Source organism: Cornus florida, unplaced genomic scaffold, assembly GCF_030987335.1.
Source record: "Cornus florida cultivar Cherokee Brave unplaced genomic scaffold, ASM3098733v1 CherokeeBrave_3.0.0_Hap2_Chr02, whole genome shotgun sequence".
Classification (NCBI taxonomy): Eukaryota; Viridiplantae; Streptophyta; class Magnoliopsida; order Cornales; family Cornaceae; genus Cornus; species Cornus florida.
The window spans coordinates 69,045,080-69,069,289 of record NW_026775572.1 but is presented as its reverse complement, the minus strand read 5'-3'; the positions used below and the strand labels follow the sequence as shown (position 1 = coordinate 69,069,289).

The window sequence follows — 24,210 nt, the reverse complement described above, 5'->3', positions numbered from 1 at the left end:
CGTGTTCGTGAGATAGATAGCTGCGTATTATGGTAATTTGGATTGAATGATTTCTTTAGAAATGTGTCTGTTTGTGTAGATCGACTGGAGTCGTCATTTGTGGATTTTAGTGTCAACTAGTGGTATGTTCAGGCTAGGAGGATGGTGATCCTAATGGTTTTGAGTAGTAAGGACTCGGTAGAGTCATAGAGTGTGGTTGGGGACTTGTACCTAGTGTGTTTAGTGGTTTCCCCTAACAGTGCAGATGATGTCTTAGTTTGTGGTAAGTGGAGGTTAGAAGCTTTTGTCTAGTACAATGTGTACCTTTATGTCCAGTTAGTTATTTTGGAGGTAATGTTTCATGTGACTGGTGGTCACTACTCGGTTGAGGATACGTTAGGTCATGAGTACAGGGTTTCAACTGACATTATGACGTAAAATTTCTTCAAATTGAGATTCTATGGCGTAGCTTGTAGTGTAGGATACTCCGAGACGTACTCCGATTTAGTATCCTTTCATTCTTCACTTGTGAGACGACTTGATTTCGGGGACGAAATCCTTTTAAGCTAGGAAGATTGTAATATTTCCCATTTTTCATTTTTCAGGGATTTTTTGAATTTTTGGATTTAATTATTTTATCGCTTCATTTTGCGTGTCGAATATCATGGAGTGTGCTGTATGAGTCCCGAGAGTTGGTTGGAAAATTTCTTCGAGTTCGGGATGATAAGGGCACAAAACCCATTATTTTATATACTTAATATAAATATAATTTAGTAGCATTTGTATTATTTAAATATTATTAGATATAGGCTTTATATTTTATTTGTAATAATTAGAAAAGGAGAAGAAAACAAGCAAAAATGAAGAAGAAGTGGAAGATGGCTGCAAGGGAAAGGTTATATAGTTTTTCAGCCAACACTTAACACGAGTAGTGCTCTAGGAAAATTGGCAAACTCTCTTGTTACAATGCAAGTGAACCAAGGTGCAACATTACATTTTATACTTTTTGGTCCAAGGATCAATCCCTCGCCACGTCATCATTGCCTCAGCATCAGCATAGTCAAATTCTATATATATATATATATATATATATATATATTTGTGAAGTTGGTGTGTGCACATGAATGAAAAGTAAAGAAAGAAGAAAAGATGGGAAACTTAGAGAGAGAAAAGTCAAAAAGTCAAAAAAATGATGGGAGAAAAGAGAAAATGATAAAGTGAAGATGGAGAAGTAAGGCACGGACCTGTGTTTTGTGTATATATAGTCATTGTCATTTACAGAGCAAGGGGAGCCAGGTTTAGGAGTTGGATAGTGAGAGTCCTCTCCTCTGGAGAGCTGCTCCGAGGAGTCAGCTAGCTCGATGCTTGTGTATTTATTTTCTGCATTCTTTTTCAATTAATGCATTATGTTTTTCTTATCTTTAATTTACATGTTTTAATTTATTGTCTATTCGATTAGATGCTTTAAATTTCAGTAGATTAGTTCAAAATCCAAACAATGTTTTAATATTGTTTTTTCTCTCTAAATAATAATTTGAATCTAAGTTCCAATACGAAATCTCAACTTGAATATGGGTTCGACCCTGCTTATCACTATACAATTTTAGTAAAATGATTGTAGGAAAATATTTTTGTATGGATTGAATAAAGCAATGACAACACTCTAAAAATTAGTCTGTCATGGGACTCTTAGAAATGTATTGTTAGCCATTTTGGCATTTTACGAATTTTCGGGCCAGGAGGTCCCGGGTGGGACCCGCGCTTGGATTTTTCGTGCACGGGATTATTTTCGGGATTGTTGCATTTTATATTTATTTATTTGGAGTGCATTTATGTGGTTATATGCTAAATTATATCATTTATATCATATTTTGGAGTGTATGTATGTACAGGGCAATTTGGTCATTTTAGAGGTCAAGGTTGACCAAGGCTTGTATAAAGACCACAAAATCATATTTTTATGCTATTTTTCTTCCTCCTTCCAACCGTAAACACACCCTCTCTCTCTACACTCTTTCTTTCTCTAAAAGCATGGTTTTTGAAGCTTGATTTCTCCATTTCCACTTGGAATTAGACTTTGCCATTGAAGGCAAAGTTAACGAGCACATCGAGGGCTACAAATTGATTGGAGCTGATTTTTTATTGGACCACCTTAAGAATTTCGCATTTTGGGCTAAAATTGGGGTTTTTCTCTTCAATAGGAGTTTTCTAAAGCTCATAATCTTTGTTCTTTGTGAATTTTCCCCCTTGAATTTGTATAATAACATGTTTGGTTATAACTTCCTTTTATGGTTGTTAAGGTTGCATTGTGGTAATATGATGGTTGTGTTTTATGTGGCTAACATGAAATTTACATGCTTATATGAATAATTGTAAAGAGGTGTGAATGTTTTGAGTATAGACATGATTTCTATGTTCAAGTTGCCATGGTTAGAATGTTGATTATATGTCAGAATGGTTATATTGGTTACATGAGAATTACTATGTTTTATATGTTTAAGATGCCATAAATGATGTGTAGGTCATGTGTGGATTACTGTGTACATTACTTTCCAAAGCAAGCTAGTGTAATTGTAGTTTAATTGCTTGAAATTTCATGGCATTGATATGCATGTACATTCATGCATAGCATTGGGCAAGAAAAAGGGAAATTAGTTTTTGAAAAGGAAATAAATTGTTTTGGGGAAAATGTTTTGGAAAGAAAGGATTTGGAAATTTGTTTGCAGAAACCGGTCACCTAGGAGTTGCCTAGGGTCTGTGGCGTTAATGAGACCTAAAAAGAACTAGGGAGACTGCCCTAGCGTGGTTGAGCTACTTAGGCGCCAAATCACGCCCTGAAGTTGCCATGTGGTCATGGGTAGTTAGCCAATCCTTCTCTCGTGGCGCCATGGAGTTGTCATGGGTCAAGTTACATTAACGGTTTGGAAATGGTTTAGAAATGATTGTGATTGGAAAATGTTTTAGAAATGGGAAGCGACATTCTATTTCATTGGCATTGTATTCATGGCATTGCATTTATGGATTTTGTTGGGTTTGCTTTGATAATATTATATTCCCCAAATGAGCATGATCCCCTCCTCTATTTTCTATGCTTTGTTTAGATTCACGGGGTCATCAAGAGGTGTGTTTCAGGCACCTCCTACTGAGCCGTGATGCTTACCCCTTTATAACCATTTTTAGGTCACGGAAAAGATGTGGCGGACGACGCTCCTCCACAAGCTTAGGTGGTACTAGATAATCTTTTTGATATCTTTTGTACACCAATTCCCAATTTTTAAAGCCATGACACATACTTGTAGAAATTTGGTATATTTTGGCATTGTAAGCACAACTATATTCTTTTGGGACATGTACAAGTATTTTGGGAATGTATGTTATAAAAAGAGACCGTTTTGTTTTAAGGCAATGCATGCATGTAAATGAGCTATGTTGAATGTCACTATATCATTATGTCCATGTGTGTGATGGTGATTCAGACTGGTTTTACATGATTTAGATGTCAATTGATGACCATGGGATTTAAACCATTGGTAATGGGGCGATTGAGGGGTCCAACCCCACTTTTTTCCTTAAAAAAAATTAGTGGGGGATCGATCCCCCACAAAAGGGGATCAAAGGGGATTGATCCCTCTCTCCATTTTAGAGAGTGTATTCAGCTAGGGGTTGGGGGATCGATCCCCCACAATAGCTTGTGGAAGTTTGCCCACAGATATGTGCAGCCATCTTCCTAAACTTGGAGGACTTCATCTTGGTATGAATTACCTTAATGGGCAAATACCATCCAAAATATTTGAATGCAGGGAGCTCCAATATCTATCATTATCAGTCAATTACTTCACTAGTAGCATACCGCGAGAAATTGGCAACCTGACTATGCAGAAGGAGTTACACCTTGGTATCAACAACTTGAAAGGTATGATTTTTAAGTTCACATCTAACTCAATAATTAGTAGTTCTGATATATAACAGTGGAAAAGAAATTCCGTAAGCAGAATAGAAAATTGATACATTTGTGTATAACTAGGGAGAAAATTATGTGTTACATCTTTTGCAGGTGTAATTCCATTGGAGATAGGTAATCTTCCACATCTGGAAATATTGAGCTTCCCAAGTGACTCTTTAACAGGGTCCGTTCCATCTTTAATCTTCAACATTTCTTCTTTAAAAACTATTGATTTCAGAAACAATAGCCTATCTGGAAACCTCCCAGTGAACATTCATGAGGGCCTTCCTATTCTTGAACAGCTGGATTTTTCAACAAATCAGTTTGTGGGTCAAATTCCATCCGTCTTATGGAAATGCAGAGGGCTTCAATTTTTATCATTGAGGGATAATAAATTCAGTGGTACCATTTCCAAGGAAGTCGGAAACCTCATTTCCCTCAAAGAACTGAATCTTGATGGTAACAACCTGACAGGTAAACTTCAAGACTAGACCACCTTTATTTTACTTTAGTACATGTTTTGCTTGTACATAATCGCAGTATCAGGTTCAAAAATCAACAATGCTTCCATTGTTGGAGAACTTTGTAATTTCAAACAGTTTCATCAAAGTCGTACATTAAAGTAACATCATCCATGTTCCCTTTCTGCCACAAAAACCACATACAGAAACATTTTAGCATAATTTGCAAATCCAAGACCGGGCATCTAATTGCCCATGGAAAAGATGAGAGAGAATTATAATGTTAACAGTCAATCCCTAGATCAATTTCTTAAAATCTATGAACAATAATAATCCAAGCCAACCTTGAAAGAAAAGCTTAAAATGGGTGGATTCTAACTTAGAAGGAGAAAAAACAAATAAGAATAGACTTAAAAACAAAACAAGGAGCATCTGCTTTGATGCAAAACTTGATAGAAAAGCTTAAAAGAACTGAGCTGCATATATAATGACCCGCAAACAACATAAATGAGAATAGGTTAATAGAAGTATAATACAATGGTAACTATATACAGATAGATGTAGACATAAATATATGACCTCTTTTCAATATTTGTGGTTAGTTTTCTTTTCAAATTCAGTGGTTTCACTTAATCCCTTGTATAAATGTCTATCTTGATTTATACTATTACTCTTATTTAAAATAACTAAAAATGAACATCATATAAGTTCTTCTTGCCTCGTCAGTCTTTATAGCACAAACTTTTAGGACCGATTAACCAATTGAATCAACAACAATTATTCTATACGCAACAACCGTGCACCATATATAAGAACTGTGATAATTTATCACTGCATACCTTCTCAACTTACCATAGCTGTGGTAGTTTGTAAGTCTTAAATCTTGATGATTAATGCCAGAGTGTTCATGATGTGAATGGCAGGTACTTTACCAGATGAGATTGGCAACCTTAATCTCAATGTACTTGATGTCTATGGAAACACTTTGACTAGCAGTATTCCATTCAAAATATTCAATGTGTCAACAATGCAAATCCTTAGCCTGGGAAAGAATCACTTCTCAAGCAATCTTCCTTCAGACATGGGGTTTTGGCTTCCGAATCTTGAAGAGCTTTATTTACAACAGAGTGGACTCAGAGGAACAATCCCAAGCTACATCTCTAATGCTTCTAGGCTAACCTTCATTGCCATGAATGCCAACTCATTCACTGGATGTATACCCAATACGCTTGGTAGTTTAAGACTCTTGCAGAGGCTCTTTCTTAGTACAAATTATTTGACTAGGGAATCTTCTACTCCGGAGTTGAGATTTCTCTCTTCTTTAACGAATTGCGGAAAATTGGAGGTATTGAGCATATCATTAAATCCACTGAACGGCATACTTCCAATTTCATTAGGGAATTTGTCTAATTCTCTTCAGTGGTTTGATGCATTTGGATGCCAAATCAAGGGCAACATCCCAAGTGGAATCGGTAATTTGAGCAACTTGGGCACCATAGAGTTAGAAAGAAACCAGTTAACTGGACCAATCCCAAAAACAATAGGAAGATTACGAAATCTTGAACGTTTGACACTTCAAGAAAATAGACTGCAAGGATACATTCCAAATGATCTTTATTGATTAAGGAAATTGGGAGAGTTTTCAGTTAGTAATAACAAGCTCTATGGACCAATTCTGACATGCTTGGGTGAGCTTAAATCTCTAAGATGGCTCCATCTTGATTCGAACAAATTAACTTCCACAATACCATCAAACTTGTGGAGCCTTGAAGATCTTTTGGCTATAAACCTATCGTCAAACTTTTTAATAGGTAATCAGCCGTTAGATTTTGGAAATTTGAAGGCCATAACAAATATAGACTTGTCATGGAATCACTTATCAGGTACAATCTCGAGCACCATCGGAGGAGCTAACTCGCTAGTTTCTCTCTCCTTGGCCCACAATAAGATGCAAGGATCTATTCCTAAATCAATGGGCAACTTGATAAACTTAGAATTCTTGGATCTGTCCAATAACAACTTGTTTGGAGTTATTCCCAAGTCATTAGAGGCACTCAGGTATCTCCAATATTTCAACGTGTCTTTTAACAAATTGCAAGGAGAAATTCCAACCGGAGGACATTTTGCCAACTTTACAGCTAAGTCATTTTTGCATAATGATGCACTTTGTGGTGCACCCCGACTGCAAGTTCCCTCATGCAAAACCAACAAGAATCGGAGATTAGCGAGTCTGAAATATATTTTACCTCCTATTGCATTAGCAATTCTTGTTGTGGCCCTCATATTTTTGTTGATGGGACGTCGAAATCAGAAGATCGAATTGCAGACCCAAGCAGATTGGTCACCTTTTGCATGGAGGATGGTTTCGTACGAGGAACTTCTACAAGCAACACAAGCATTTAGTGAAACCAACCTAATTGGCATTGGGAGTTATGGTTCAGTATATAAAGGAATACTCTTGGATGGGATGAGTATTGCAGTAAAGGTTTTCAATTTGCAGGTCGGAGGAGCTTTAAAGAGTTTTGATGTTGAGTGCGAAGTAATGCGCAATATTCGCCATCAGAATCTAATTAAAATCATCAGTAGTTGCACTAACCTGGATTTCAAAGCCTTGGTACTAGAGTACATGTCTAATGGGAGCCTCGAGATGTGGTTGTATTCTCACAAGTATTGTTTGGATATCCTGCAACGGTTAAATGTCATGATAGATGTTGCATCAGCCTTGGAGTATCTACATCATGGTCATACAACACCCATTGTTCATTGTGATTTGAAGCCCAGCAATGTCCTCCTCGATGGAAGATAGTGTTGCAAATGTTGCTGATTTTGGGATTGCGAAACTCTTAAGTGAAGGGGATATAATGTTACAAACTATGACCTTGGCAACAATTGGGTATATGGCACCAGGTAATGTTCCTATTTCTTTTTAAACAAGATTTTTTTTTTTTTTTTTAAATTTTTTTTCCATGCTAATGATTAGTTCTAGTCTTTGATTTTGTAATCAATTGATGTTATTGTTATGCATAGAGTATGGAACGGGAGGAATAGTATCTACAAGAGGTGACGTCTATAGTTACGGTGTTATGTTGATGGAAACATTCACAAGGAAGAAGCCGACAGATGAAATGTTTGTCGGGGAGATGAGCTTGAAGAGTTGGGTGAATGACGCGTTGGATGGTTCAATAATTGCAGTTGTGGACTCCAATTTGATGGGAAGCAAAGAAGAAGAAGATTTTTTTGTGAAGGAGCAATGTGTATCATCTATCTTGGGTTTGGCCGTGGAATGTTCAAATGATTTACCTGAGAAAAGGATCAGCATCGAAGAAGCCTTGGTTAGACTTAAAAAAATTGAACTCTCCTTTTTAGAAAATATTGGTAAGACTTGAAATCTAAAACAAATCAAGATTATCATGTATCAGGTTTAGTAGTATTCTGTACTTCCCACATTTTCCTTGTTTTAATGAGGCTAATATCTTATTAGAGACTGATATGATTGAAAGAGTAGCCCTTGGGCTGTCGAGTAATTAATAATATATAGCCACTGCAAGTCTGCACCTTTAATCATAAACCAGTAACTTGGGCTGTCGAGTAATTAATAATATATAGCCACTGCAAGTCTGCACCTTTAATCATAAACCAGTAAATTATGTCATAGTCATAGTTACTATGGGGATGAAAGAAAAGTAGAGAATCGTCATAATCATGATTCTAGATCAAATAAAAATTATGGTGTATATGCTGTAATATTGCTTAAATTGAAATATAATGATGCGCTCAAACCCTTCAAACAAAGCATTCAAACCATCCAAAAAAAATTCATACATGTTCTACACCATTCAGACATTATATTGAACATGTTAGGAGCCTTACCTCAATTGTTCTTGGTAGGAAATTGAAATAAATTCCTTCGATCCTGTGTGTGAAACATTGTTACTACTAACACAATTTAAAGGAACGATGAAAAAAAAAAAGAAGGAAAAATTCAAGCGAAAGAAATGAGAGATCCATGGCTCACTATAGATGAGTGTGGAATTTCATCTCAATTTGAGATACAAGTTAGAAAAAAATTTCCATCTCAAAAGGTGAAGCAATTCACGAAAGAAAGTTGTGTGTGGAAGGAAGGAAATTGAAATTCATTCACGATTACACTGCAAAATCCTAACCTTCAACTTGGATTGGAAAATGCTTTTCCAATATTGTTTACATGATCTTCCTTTTTGACTTAATTAGTAGCAATATAAATATGGGCTATGATATCTCTCTGTTTGCTGACCCTATGGCTGAGTTTGGTACAATGGAAATGGGGGGAAAAAGAAAAGAAGGGAAGTGGGAGAAAATAAAAAGTTATGTTTGGTACAAAATGTTGGATGGAATGGGGAGGGAATGGAGGGGTTTGGAAGGAAAGACTAAAGGATAAACAGTAACTTTTGTTATCCTTTCATTTTGGGGGAAAATGGAAGGAAAGAGAAGGAAAACTAATATTTTTAATAAAATTTTATTAATACCAAATTTGTCCTTATATCTATAAGAGAAAAATTCTATAAAAGGGGTATGGTTGTAAATTCATTATATTAGTTTCATTCTCTTTTTTTCCCAAACATGATTATTATTATTTCCTTTCTTTTGTTTTATTAATCAACAGAACACAACAAGTAACTAACACTATCCTCTCATTTCCTTTCTTTTCTTTTCCCTCCTAACTAATGTTATTATTTCTTTTGTTTTACACTATACCAAACATACCCTGAGGTAAAATTGGAAAGCCCCTTTTGGAATCCTTACTGATGATAATATGGGCTATTGCCAGTCCAACACCTTCTTTTAGGGCTCAATGAGGACAGGGGATCTACACTAGTGAATATTGTCTACTTTGCACATTCTTTCCTCACGGTCCTTTCCCAAACTCGATTGCCAACTAGGGGCAAAATAGTCATTTTATACAAATGAGGATGATAACTTAACCCTAAACACATCAAGGATGTCCATTCAATCCATTCAAATTATTTCATAACATCCCAAGAGTTTCTAAGGACCTCAGTCATGATTTTTCACAAATGCCCCCTCTCGGTCTAAGAGATTTCCCGTTTCACTATAACATAAATATCTCTCAGTAGGATGGGAATCTGACTCAAACTCCTTCAATTTAGGCTTAAGAATGGCCTAATTTAGGTTTAAAATGATAAAGTTTTGACTGTTGCAAGATCGGATGACAAAGCTGGCCAGTGGACGAATAGATGGACGACCAGTCGTAGGTGAGGGGCGACCGGTTGCCTAGAAGCAGAAATTCTTCCCAACAAATATATTTAAGCCTCAAAAAATGACTTCCAAGGGTCCGGTTACCAAATGCACTCAAATGAGCCCAGAATGCCCAAAAATCGTCAATTTGGTTGCAAAGAAGATATGGATAAGTTAGGAAAATCATCCTAAGGTTCAACCTTCCTTCAAAAACTTGCCCCAAACCTCATATAAAATACAAATCATGGCATGGATGGGGTGAATCATAGTGTGTGCAAAAAAAAAATATACAAAGTTTGCAATCAATTATGAATAAAGATACACATTGACATTAGAATGGCCTCATTACATTTCTCATCCAAGAATTTCAAAACGGATGAAGAAGATAAAATCATTCAGGAACTCCAAAAGATGAAGATGAGTTCCCAAGCCATTTTCCTTTTAAAAAATACATAAGATCATAAATATGTCATGTCTGAAAGTACCACAACAAAACATGCTTAACACATTGCATATAAACATTAACAAAAAAAGGAGTCCAAAATGGAAAACAAAACGTGTTGTGACGTCCCGAATTTTTGTGATATTTTTTCGACATTTTTCTTTTAGTTGTGCACAGGGATGTGTGCGTCGATGTTTCACGAGTTGTTTGGGATGTTTCTTCCAATTCAGAACCCTTAGAAACTCAATTTGGTTCATTTCGGGTGCTTTCAGTTTTCACACCCAGGAGGTGTAGGGTGGCCTCCGCGGTAGATTTTCGTGTTCGGGAAATTTCTTGACATCACTATGTTCTTCGTTTACATTGAGATTATCTATTTTGCACTACATTGTTTCATTTATGAGTGTTTGGGACTTAAACGGACAGTTTTAAGCGTTCAAATGGGAGGTAGGATGTAACGACCTAAAGCCGTGGTCCGAAACCCTAATCGGGTCGTGACCCGACCCGGAACCACCCAAGAGTAAAATGGTCTATTTGACCAATATCGCGTACTAAACGCCATGAGAAGGCCATAACAATGCTTATGACTCATTTTGGATCACTTACTAGTAATAGAATCAACTTTAACCTTAAACCGGTTCACTTAAAGTTATAGGGGTAATTTAGTCATTTTGGACTGTGCAGTGCACTGGGAACCTTATAAAAACCTTCTAAGTCATATATGAACATTTGGGGTCACTTAAATTTGAAAAAATAAAAACAATTTGGTATAAAGTTGCCCGTTATAGGGCTCACATGAATGCACCCACACTAAATTAGCTCACTTAAGCTCACCTTTATGCACCCACACCAAATTATTTAACCTGAGCTCACATGTATACACCCACACCAGATCAGTATTCTGTTGACCAAACCTAATCCATGGTCCAAATTCATATGCGCACTATACTTCAATGCGCCGCGATGCAATGAATAAATCCACTTACATCAAACTCTTTCAACAGCCCAGATCAATGTGCGCACTATCAGAAGCCTTCAATGTGTATATATATAAATAACCCAGATCAGTGTGCGCACTATCTAGAAGCCTCCAGTGTGTATATATATGTTACGACCCAAAAATTCTAAGAAAATGCTCTGATACCATTTTGTCATGTCCGAAAATTTTCTAATAAAATCCTCAATTTATACAAATCCAAATACATTAAAATACACCAAGGAATAAAAACAAAATGCCCTCTTTTATGCAAAGTCAATTTCCTCAAATATATACAAAAATTCTCCAAATAAATAAAATAAATCCTGTAACGCCGATTCTTCTACCTAAGCCCGAATCTAGCAATCCCCGTACATCTTCGATACCTGAAACTAGAGGGTGGTGAGACAGAAAGTACCAGTAGGAAAAACCACAACAAGAATTTCATAAAGGTTTAACAAAACAGCTTCACAAATAAACATATTCAGGTGAATATATAAACAAAATACATATGCATTTAATTAAAACATTTAATAAAAACCGCTGAAGCAAAACTACCCATGCCATTTAAGGTATAGAGAATCCTACATTAAAAAAGACATATTTCCACACTGGATCGTCAAAACCTCAAACCTTCGGCCTCCTCTACAACTCCTGGCCTCTCACTGTCTCTCCGTCTCAGCTCACACTCAATCTTTCCTCAAAACTGTCTGTCTCTCAAACTCTAATTTTCTTTTCTGTTCCGTATACGCGCCAAGTCACAAACACCAAATATTTAGGCAAATTGTACCACCCTCAAAGAAAAATCAACCAACAAACCCACGTGCAAAAAATCAAGCCCAAGACCAAAAAGTTTTCTGGTAGACCCCACCACCCTATCCTTATTTTTTATTCTTTATTTTTCATTCTATATATCACTTAGCAAACTGCATCAGTCACAAAACATATAAACACATGACTTGGTCAAAAAGCAAAAAGTAAAATGAATCATTACTTCACCAAACCAAACCGAATACCCTTTCCATTTGTCGGCAGCCCACCTTTTACACCAGCTGATTACAATATATATAAAATAACGAAACCAAACAACCCATTAAAATCATTATTCAAGTGGACCCACAAAATCATCATCACCATTCCTTTAGGGCTCAAATCCCCTGCTGTGAGTTACCATGCAGTCCCCTGCTGTGAGCTGATGAAAGGCCTTAGTTTGGCCACGTGTGCTTCAGTTTGTAATATGTCTGTGGGCTCCACTAAAATGGTGCAAAACGCATTATTCCGTTAAATCTGCCTTCCGTTAAACATCCATCTCTCAGCATCTCTGAAAAAGCCCAAAAGAGCCGGCTCTACAAATTAATTGAGCCGTCTCCAAAAAATTGGGTTGAGCCGTCTCCACATTTCTTCTTGAGCCGGCTGTCCATTATTTTTTTTTTCTTTTATTTTTATTTTTTTTTGCTTGGCAAGGAGCCGGCTCTAAAAATTCTGATCACAAGAACTCTGATCACCTTCACCATCAAAATAAGCTATTGACACAGTTCTATAAAACTAATTTCACACCTCTGTAAAACAAATTTGACACCTAAATTTAACATTTTTTAATTCTTTCATTTGTCATCTGTTAGTGTAAATTATGATATTTTTCTACTTGAAATTGACATTGGTTAAGCATTCTAGCATATTTGAAATGTTGGATAATTGTAGGATTTTTTTCTACAATTTTCAATAACCATTCTAGTAAATGTAAAATCTTACATAATTATTTTTTTAAACTGAGTTGGCTTCATTAGGTAACAATTTGTTATCCAAATATTTTTTCTTCTCATGTATGCGGCAATTACACATTTCACAGGTTATTATGTGACATTTATGAGAAAAAATACATTGTGAAGTTTAATAAGTAGGGACACTGATTACCTTCACCATCAAAATAAGCTATTTACACAGTTCTACTAAACAAATTTCACACCTCTGCAAAACTAATATCACACCTAAATTTAACATTTTTTAATTCTTTCATTTGTCATCCGTTAGTGTAAATTATGATTTTTTTTTTTACTTGAAATTGACATTGGTTAAGCATTCTAGCGTATTTGAAATCTAGCGTAATTGTAAGATTTTCTTCAATAATCTTCAATAACCATTCTAGTGAATGTAAAATCTTCTGTAATTGTTTTTTTTTTTAACTGAGTTGGCTTCATTACGTACCAATGTGTTATCCAAATATTTAGTCATCTCATGTATGCGGCAATTACACATTTCACAGGTTATTATGTCACATTTCTGAGAAAAAATACAATGTGAAGTTTAATAAGGGACACTGATCACCTTCACCATCAAAATAAGCTATTCACACAGTTCTACAAAACTAATTTCACACCTCTGCAAAACTAATTTCACACCTAAATTTAACATTTTTTAATTCTTTCATTTGTCATCCGTTAGTGTAAATTATAATATTTATTTACTTGAAATTGACATTGGTTAAACATTATAGTGTATTTAAAATATTAGATAATTGTAGGATTTTCTTCTATAATCTTCAATAACCATGCTAGTGAATGTAAAATCTTCCATAATTATTTTTTTTTAACTGAGTTGGCTTCATTAGGTACCAATGTGTTATCCAAATATTTTGTCTTCTCATGTATACGGCAATTACGCATTTCACAGGTTATTATGTGATATTTATGAGGAAAAAAACATTGTGAAGTTTAATAAGTAAGGACACTGATCACCTTCACCATCAAAATAAGCTATTCACACAGTTTTGTAAAACTAATTTCGCACCTCTGCAAAACTAATTTCACACCTAAATTTAACATTTTTTAATTCTTTCATTTGTCATCTGTTAGTGTAAATTATGATTTTTTTTTACTTGAAATTGACATTGGTTAAGCATTCTAGCGTATTTAAAATCTTCGATAATTATAGGATTTTCTTCTATAATCTTCAATAACCATTCTAGTGAATGTAAAATCTTGCATAATTGTTTTTTTTTTAACTGAGTTGGCTTCATTAGGTACCAATGTGTTATCCAAATATTTTGTCTTCTCATGTATGCGGCAATTACACATTTCACAGGTTATTATGTCACATTTCTGAGAAAAAATACATTTTGAAGTTTAACAAGTAGGGACACTGATCACCTTCACCATCAAAATAAACTATTTACATAGCTCTGCAAAACTAATTTCACACCTAAATTTAACATTTTTTAATTCTTTCATTTGTCATCCGTTAGTGTAAATTATGAATTTTTTTTTCTTGAAATTGACATTAGTTAAGTATTCTAGCGTATTTGAAATCTTGGTTAATTGTAGGATTTTCTTCTATAATATTCAATAACCATTGTAGTGAATGTAAAATCTTCCCTAATTGTTTTTTTTTTTTTACTGAGTTGGCTTCATTAGATACCAATGTGTTATCCAAATATTTTGTCTTCTCATGTATGCGGCAATTACACATTTCACTGGTTATTATGTCATATTTATGAGAAAAAATACATTGTGAAGTTTAATAAGTAGGGACACTGATCACCTTCACCATCAAAATAAGCTATTCACACAGTTCTGTAAAACTAATTTCACACCTCTGCAAAACTAATTTCACACCTAAATTTAACATTTTTTAATTCTTTCATTTGTCATCCGTTAGTGTAAATTATGATTTTTTTTACTTGAAATGAACATTAGTTAAGCATTCTAGCGTATTTGAAATCTTGGTTAATTGTAGGATTTTCCTCTATAATCTTCAATAACCATTCTAGTGAATGTAAAATCTCCTATAATTGTTTTTTTTTAACTGAGTTGGCTTCATTAGATACCAATGTGTTATCCAAATATTTTGTCTTCTCATGTATGCGGCAATTACACATTTCACATGTTATTATGTCATATTTATGAGAAAAAATACATTGTGAAGTTTAATAAGTAGGGACACTGATCACCTTCACCATCAAAATAAGCTATTCACACAGTTCTAACAAACTAATTTCACACATTTGCCAAACTAATTTCACACCTAAATTTAACAGCTCTTGGGATTTAATGGAGCCAGCTCTTGAAGTTCAATGGAGCCGGCTCTACGTTGTTGAGCCGGCTCTTTGAGTTGGCAGCCGGCTCATAATAAATATGGAGCCGGCTCTCAGAATTTTTAGAGCTGGCTCCTTGCCAAGCAAAAAAAAATAAAAGAAAAAAAAAATAATGGACAGCCGGCTCAAGAAGAAATGTGGAGACGGCTCAACCCAATTTTTTGGAGACGGCTCAATTAATTTGTAGAGCCGGCTCTTTTGGGCTTTTTCAGAGATGCTGAGAGATGGATGTTTAACGGAAGGTAGATTTAACGGAATAATGCGTTTTGCACCATTTTAGTGGAGCCCACAGACATATTACAAACTGAAGCACACGTGTCCAAACTAAGGCCTTTCATCAGCTCACAGCAGGGGACTGCAGGGTAACTCAGAGCAGGGGATTTGAGCCCGATACCAGTGGGGCTCAAATCCCCTACAGTGAGTTACCCTGCAGTCCCCTGCTGTGAGCTGATGAAAGGCCTTAGTTTGGCCACGTGTGCTTCAGTTTGTAATATGTCTGTGGACTCCACTAAAATGGTGCAAAACGCAGTATTCCGTTAAATCTGCCTTCCGTTAAACATCCATCTCTCGGCATCTCTGAAAAAGCCTAAAAGAGCCGGCTCTACAAATTAATTGAGCCGTCTCCAAAAAATTGGGTTGAGCCGTCTCAACATTTCTTCTTGAGCCGGCTGTCCATTATTTTTTTTTTGATTTTATTTTTATTTTTTTTTTTGCTTGGCAAGGAGCTGGCTCTAAAAATTCTGAGAGCCGGCTCCATATTTATTATGAGCCGGCTGCCAACTCAAAGAGCCGGCTCAACAACGTAGAGCCGGCTCCATTGAACTTTAAGAGCCAGCTCCATTAAATCCCAAGAGCTATTAAATTTAGGTGTGAAATTAGTTTGGCAAAGGTGTGAAATTAGTTTGTTAGAACTGTGTGAATAGCTTATTTTGATGGTGAAGGTGATCAGTGTCCCTACTTATTAAACTTCACAATGTATTTTTTCTCATAAATATGACATAATAACATGTGAAATGTGTAATTGTCGCATACATGAGAAGACAAAATATTTGGATAACACATTGGTATCTAATGAAGCCAACTCAGTTAAAAAAAAACAATTATGGAAGATTTTACACTCACTAGAATGGTTATTGAAGATTATAGAAGAAAATCCTACAATTAACCAAGATTTCAAATACGTTAGAATGCTTAACTAATGTCAATTTCAAGTAAAAAAAATCATAATTTACACTAACGGATGACAAATGAAAGAATTAAAAAATGTTAAATTTAGGTGTGAAATTAGTTTTGCAGAGGTGTGAAATTAGTTTTACAGAATTGTGTGAATAGCTTATTTTGATGGTGAAAGTGATCAGTGTCCCTACTTATTAAACTTCACAATGTATTTTTTCTCATAAATGTGACATAATAACCTGTGAAATGTGTAATTGCCGCATACATGAGAAGACAAAATATTTGGATAACACATTGGTACCTAATGAAGCCAACTCAGTTAAAAAAAAAACAATTATGCAAGATTTTACATTCACTAGAATGGTTATTGAAGATTATAGAAGAAAATCCTATAATTATCGAAGATTTTAAATACGCTAGAATGCTTAACCAATGTCAATTTCAAGTAAAAAAAAATCATAATTTACACTAACAGATGACAAATGAAAGAATTAAAAAATGTTAAATTTAGGTGTGAAATTAGTTTTGCAGAGGTGCGAAATTAGTTTTACAAAACTGTGTGAATAGCTTATTTTGATGGTGAAGGTGATCAGTGTCCTTACTTATTAAACTTCACAATGTTTTTTTCCTCATAAATATCACATAATAACCTGTGAAATGCGTAATTGCCGTATACATGAGAAGACAAAATATTTGGATAACACATTGGTACCTAATGAAGCCAACTCAGTTAAAAAAAAATAATTATGGAAGATTTTACATTCACTAGAATGGTTATTGAAGATTATAGAAGAAAATCCTACAATTATCTAATATTTTAAATACACTATAATGTTTAACCAATGTCAATTTCAAGTAAATAAATATTATAATTTACACTAACGGATGACAAATGAAAGAATTAAAAAATGTTAAATTTAGGTGTGAAATTAGTTTTGCAGAGCTGTGTAAATAGTTTATTTTGATGGTGAAGGTGATCAGTGTCCCTACTTGTTAAACTTCACAATGTATTTTTTCTCAGAAATGTGACATAATAACCTGTGAAATGTGTAATTGCCGCATACATGAGAAGACAAAATATTTGGATAACACATGGGTACCTAATGAAGCCAACTCAGTTAAAAAAAAAAAAAAACAATTATGCAAGATTTTACATTCACTAGAATGGTTATTGAAGATTATAGAAGAAAATCCTACAATTATCGAAGATTTTAAATACGCTAGAATGCTTAACCAATATCAATTTCAAGTAAAAAAAAAAAATCATAATTTACACTAACAGATGACAAATGAAAGAATTAAAAAATGTTAAATTTAGGTGTGAAATTAGTTTTGCAGAGGTGTGAAATTAGTTTTACAAAACTGTGTGAATAGCTTATTTTGATGGTGAAGGTGATCAGTGTCCTTACTTGTTAAACTTCACAATGTTTTTTTCTTCATAAATATCACATAATAACCTGTGAAATGCGTAATTGCCGCATACATGAGAAGACAAAATATTTGGATAACACATTGGTACCTAATGAAGCCAACTCAGTTAAAAAAAAATAATTATGGAAGATTTTACATTCACTAGAATGGTTATTGAAGATTATAGAAGAAAATCCTACAATTATCTAATATTTCAAATACACTATAATGTTTAACCAATGTCAATTTCAAGTAAATAAATATTATAATTTACACTAACGGATGACAAATGAAAGAATTAAAAAATGTTAAATTTAGGTGTGAAATTAGTTTTGCAGATGTGTGAAATTAGTTTTGTAGAACTATGTGAATAGCTTATTTTGATGGTGAAGGTGATCAGTGTCCCTACTTATTAAACTTCACAATGTATTTTTTCTCAGAAATGTGACATAATAACCTGTGAAATGTGTAATTGCCGCATACATGAGAAGGCAAAATATTTGGATAACACATTGGTACGTAATGAAGCCAACTCAGTTAAAAAAAAAAAAACAATTACGGAAGATTTTACATTCACTAGAATGGTTATTGAAGATTATTGAAAAAAATCTTACAATTACGTTAGATTTCAAATACGCTAGAATGCTTAACCAATGTCAATTTCAAGTAAAAAAAAAATCATAATTTACACTAACGGATGACAAATGAAAGAATTAAAAAATGTTAAATTTAGGTGTGATATTAGTTTTGCAGAGGTGTGAAATTAGTTTAGTAGAACTGTGTAAATAGCTTATTTTGATGGTGAAGGTAATCGGTGTCCCTACTTATTAAACTTCACAATGTATTTTTTCTCATAAATGTCACAGAATAACCTGTTAAATGTGTAATTGCCGCATACATGAGAAAAAAAAAATATTTGGATAACAAATTGGTACCTAATGAAGCCAACTCAGTTAAAAAAAACAATTATATAAGATTTTACATTTACTAGAATGGTTATTGAAGATTGTAGAAAAAAATCCTACAATTATCCAACATTTCAAATATGCTAGAATGCTTAACCAATGTCAATTTCAAGTAGAAAAATATCATAATTTACACTAACAGATGACAAATGAAAGAATTAAAAAATGTTAAATTTAGGTGTCAAATTAGTTTTACAGAGGTGTGAAATTAGTTTTATAGAACTGTGTCAATAGCTTATTTTGATGGTGAAGGTGATCAGAGTTCATGTGATCAGAATTTTTAGAGCCGGCTCCTTGCCAAGCAAAAAAAAATAAAAAATAAAAAGAAAAAAAAAATAATGGACAGCCGGTTCAAGAAGAAATGTGGAGACGGCTCAACCCAATTTTTTGGAGACGGCTCAATTAATTTGTAGAGCCGGTTCTTTTGGGCTTTTTCAGAGATGCCGAGAGATGGATGTTTAACGGAAGGCAGATTTAACGGAATAATGCGTTTTGCACCATTTTAGTGGAGCCCACAGACATATTACAAACTGAAGCACACATGGCCAAACTAAGGCCTTTCATCAGCTCACAGCAGGCTGCATGGTAACTCACAGCAGGGGATTTGAGCCCATTCCTTTAATCCATTTCGCCATCCTGCTCCTTTCCTCATCCCTTCGTCTAGGAGATCTCTCATCATCATAAATACAATATATATATAACAAAACTAAATCAAAATTCAAAACCCACAAACTTTAATAAATAAATAATTAATTTAGACAATCCACTGAGTCGACTCGGTGAGACTCGGGATGTGGCTCCGGTTGTTGGGTTCTTGGCGAGTGACGTCGCTGAGTGGGTTAATGGTCAGGTCATTCGTGTCAATGGTGGCTATGTGTGAGTGGTACCACTCACCATCTCCCCCTACACACCAAATTGGGCCACAAATGTCAAGTCCAGCTTCTACTATTCTTTTTTTCTTTCTTGTTCGGTACATGTCAAAAATAGTTCCTAATTTATGATCCCTCTGTTACCCATTGTGATATGATTATGTGTATTACTTTATCAATATTACACGACCATTAAAATATTTCTGTGTAAAAAAATTAAAAATTTATCTAAAAAAATTACTTCTAAAAAATTATGATTATCTGTAATTCAACTTGTAAATGTTGTAATTCTTAGAATCCATAGGCTTGCAATAATTATACTTCATTCAAGTCGACTGCGACTCACACATGAATTAATGCTAGCAGGTTTTTGAATCAATTGACTTTTGATTGTATCAATTTAGAATCTGAACAATTGTATCAATCTAGAATCTGAGTAGCAGCCCTTATTTTGAAATATTATATATATACATATATTTTGTAAGCATATACAGTAGTTACAAAATTTCAACCATTTTACAATGTAATTTTTGCGAAAAGAATGTATACCGACTTTCTCAGTGACTTGTCATAATTACATGGTGTTTTTTTTTTTTTTTTTTTTTTCGATTTTAATAATTATTCTGGACCGTCAATAAGCACATCAATCTTAAGAATCATAGTGTGAACTATACTCTAATACAGGTCCATAGAACACGTGTGCCATTAGGGGAGAGAAAACCCTAACGTACCTCGATAAAGTAACATATTCTTTCTCCTCTAATGTTTAATGTAAGGTTTTTATCTTTTTTTTCATGGCAAACAAGACCCTACTACAAAACTTGGGATATATCGTTACAAAGACTGGTACATGATGAAGAAAATACAATAACTCAACATTCTCACAAACACAACTTTTGGAGATTTTTGTTACTTTACAGGTGACCTCGTTGCCATGCCTACGCGCATGGCTAATCTGAACCAAAGAAAAACTCCGAAACTTTGCCTTGATATAAAAAACTAGAGCTTGAATTTCAATACGGCAGTTCTCCTCCTTCATTATGGCTGAGCATGCCACCAGTGAGTCAGTCTCCAACCATCAATGCCCAGTCAATTGCCTTACTAATACATACGTTCTAGTCGAGAATACCTTGAACTGCCCCCAAAACAACCCCTTTCACCGCCACTCCCTTCGAATTCCCCACCCCCCCTGGGGCCCATCATAATATCAAAGCATGCATCCACATTGCACTTAATAACCCCTTTTTCTTTCTCCCTGGACACAAATGGACAAGGTATCCTATTATCCTCCTTCCAACCCCCTGACTATTTCAAGGATGAATTGGCCTTAATCAACTCCCAAAATTGACATGTTGCCATACCTGCAATATTACGAGACTCCCATATCTCCCTATTGAACACCCATCGTTCCTACATTTCCAATTATACGAACAAGTACTTGCTGCCAACCCCAAACCAATCTGACACTCCTCCTCCGTCCCCAATGACTTTCCTAAATCCTTCCACCATGTCCCTGTTGACACCCATTTTGGCATTTGGGTTGTAGACCCATCTTTGGCCCAATCATGAGTCCATAAACCAAATGTCCTTGGCACCCATTTTGGTAATTGGGTTCTGGCCCTAATTGGATTTGATGGACAGTGACGCATGTAATAGTATGGCCGTGTAAAACCTGTGAAACAATGATTTGCTGGAGGATTGGGCCGAGAGGATAATGGGCTTAAGTATGTGACAATGAGATTGGGCTAGAAGATATTTTGGTAAGCAATTGATTTGGTCTTCGGCTGGGATAATACAATACAGTTAGAATGTTGGGCTTCACACATTGCATGGAATGTGGTTGGTTTGGATGACATGGCAAAATCACAAAAGATGGCAAAGCTACATACAAGGGCACTACAGATAGGATAGAAGATATTTGAATTCCAAATATATTATATAAGAGTTATATATTTATCTTGTATTTAAATGGAGTTAAGAGTTAGTATTTAGTTAGGATTAGTTAGATTTGAATAATTATTTAGATGTATTAGAATATAACTAAGATGCTTGTATTTAGGTTTTTGTTTACTATTTACTCTATAAATAAACAGAGAGGCATGCTGTGTAAGGGGTCTAGCACCCTCAGAATCTTTATTATTATTATTTATTTGCTTTCTCAAGCTTTTCTAAGAATAACATCCTTATTATTTCTTCTTTCTTTCCTTCTATATTTCTCAATCTCTGGTTCTATCTATTTCTTTCTTTCCTTCTATCTATCTCTCTCTTTCTTTTTTTGTTATATCTATTTTCCTCCCCTTTCTATTTTCTTAATCTTTTACTATAATTTATTCATTGAAAAGTCCTTTTAACTAAGGCAATTCTTGATCTTTAAGAGGAGTATCACTGTTATATTTATCTTCGCATCGTCTGAAAGTCAACCCTTGAAAAAGACTACAGTTGATCAATTACAATCGAATCATACAATTGGTTCTGGCACGCCCGTTTTCCATCAATTTAAGATCGGCTCGATCAAGCCGATTTTAGGGTCAACAATCCCAAAAGCCAACGTCTTTGATGAATCAATCTTTAAACGTAAAGGGGACATTCCCCACACTTCCCTAGCTTTCGGGCAATATAATAACATATGCTCAATTGATTCCTCCTCCGTACCACAAACAGAGCAAACTTTATCCACAACTATACATCTCTTAAAATTCTGATTCACGGTGTGGAGAGAAATTTCCCCACCACTCATGAAGCTCCACGTGTACCCAATCAAGTGAGAAGGCCAACCTAAAGAACTGGACCGGAATGAAGAATCCCAAACCAAATAAATCAGCACAAAAGGCCTACATAAGAGTTCCAAACACCATTTGAGCCCAAGAACAACACCAAGCCCACAAAACCCAATACAAAGTCTTGATCACCACTGCTGCAAGTAACGCTAAAGCAACAAATCAGGAGTTACTTTGTATATTTAATCAAAAGATCAATAATGGTCCCAATAAAATCTCTTTTTACATATATAAATATAGACAAAAGACCCTAAGTGAAAGGGTATTCAAATTTGATCTTATTTTGTTTCCTACTTCTCATTTGTCATGAAATTTTCTTTGAGTGTTTGAGTATTCAATCTTTTGGATTGAACCTCATTGTTTGGCCTGAAATTTTATTCACTTACACTTTGGTGCCATCTGTGGGAAGCTACAAAAAGCCTCTCACTACCACTCTGAACTTTAATACATGCGACATCGCTCTGAGATGGCAACAAGATTAGATGTCGTTCAACTACAACAATTGGAAATCATACAAAAAATATGAAAGGAAATACAAGCACAATTAAACACCATATGTCAAGCTAATGAAGCTAGTGTCGAATATATCAATGCCTTAAGGCAAGCTAGCACGACACAGATCAACGCTTCGCATCAAGAAAATGAGGAACTTCGGGTTGTTGTCTAACAATCCAATCAACCTCTCCTGGCAGGACTATAGCTGGCCTTGTTCGGTCCTCAACCCGAACGCTAGAACGAACGGTTGAACCCACCACTAGTGCCATTGGCATAAGGTGACCCCTTCTAGCAGCCAGGGGCCCCTCCGTAACCACCAAATCCCAACATACCACATGTTGCTCCAAATGGCATGATGATGATGACATAGCCAACCAATCACACATGGTGGTAGGCTTCATATTGGGGGGACCACGACTAACTCAGACCCAGGTCTTAGAAGACCATGCCGAATCAGGAAAGCGGAATACCTAGGTCTTAAACGGATATCACCAACACTTCCCAGGCAATGATGTCCTAACAAGCTTCCGAAAAGAAGTAAACGAGTGGATCAAAAGGCTGAGGCCTAGACACCCGAGGACATGACATGAGAGTTCACCGTCTCTATAATCAAAACTCCATTCATAGACGAGATAGAACAAGTCGAGAGACGGAAGAAATTCACTATGCCAAAGTTCATTAAGTTCAATAGGACCGAGAATCCCCTTCAGCATTTGGACCACTACAGTAAGGAAATGACCTTGAAGGTGCGAAACGACCTGTTCATGTGCAAGATATTCCCATCCAACCTAACGGGAATTGAATGATAAAAATCATTTTAGTTTTTGGTTAGACCAATTTAAAATTTTGAATGAAATGAATTTCAAATTGCATTCTCTAAGATACCCCTTTTAGTAACAAATAAATTAAATTAACAAAATAACATTCTTCTATAATTTTTTAAAAAAGAAATGGCAACGGTGGTAGATGGCGGCGGCGTTGGTGGTGGAGGTGGAAGGCAACAATGGTGGTGTTGGAAGGTAGCAACAGTGGAAGGCGTCAATGGTGGCGAAAGGCGACAATGATGTTGGCAAAAGACGGTAGTGGATGACGTCAGTGGCGTAGGCGATGATGGTGGGAGGCAGTGGTGGTGGTGGAAGGTGGCAACGATGTAGGTGGTGTTAGTGATGGAGGAATTGGCGGTGATGGTGTTGGCTGTAGAAAGCAGTGGTATAGGTGGAATGCAGCAGTAGTCATGACGGCAGTAACGCTGATGTTGGTAGTGGTGGTGGTGGTGGTGGTGATGGTAATGGCGGTGGAGGTGGTGGAAGGTAGTGGAGGTGGCAGCGGTGTGGTGATGGTAGAAGGCAGTGGCAGTGATGGTAGCGGCAATGGTGGAAGACGATAGTGGTGTAG

General features: G+C 35.4%; 1 protein-coding gene across 1 annotated transcript; it reads left to right on the top strand.

Annotated features, from left to right (window-relative positions):
• The first annotated feature begins 3,690 nt into the window (after nucleotides 1-3,690).
• On the top strand, nucleotides 3,691-24,047 carry LOC132296378 (receptor kinase-like protein Xa21). Its single transcript, XM_059794586.1, has 7 exons — nucleotides 3,691-3,892; nucleotides 4,034-4,396; nucleotides 5,307-5,855; nucleotides 6,195-7,110; nucleotides 7,160-7,290; nucleotides 7,411-7,715; nucleotides 23,970-24,047. The coding sequence occupies exons 1-7, from the start codon at nucleotides 3,691-3,693 to the stop codon at nucleotides 24,045-24,047; spliced, it is 2,544 nt and encodes an 847-aa protein (XP_059650569.1).
• The last annotated feature ends 163 nt before the right edge of the window (nucleotides 24,048-24,210 follow it).

Coding starts and splice junctions, on each gene's coding strand:
- LOC132296378 (XM_059794586.1), top strand. CDS start 3,691: ATGTGCAGCCATCTTCCTAAACTTGGAGGACTTCATCTTGGTATGAAT. Junction 5,856..6,194: donor CAACATCCCAAGTGGAATCG/GTAATTTGAGCA, acceptor ACTTTTTAATAG/GTAATCAGCCGTTAGATTTT. Junction 7,716..23,969: donor TCAGCATCGAAGAAGCCTTG/GTTAGACTTAAA, acceptor GCAACGATGTAG/GTGGTGTTAGTGATGGAGGA.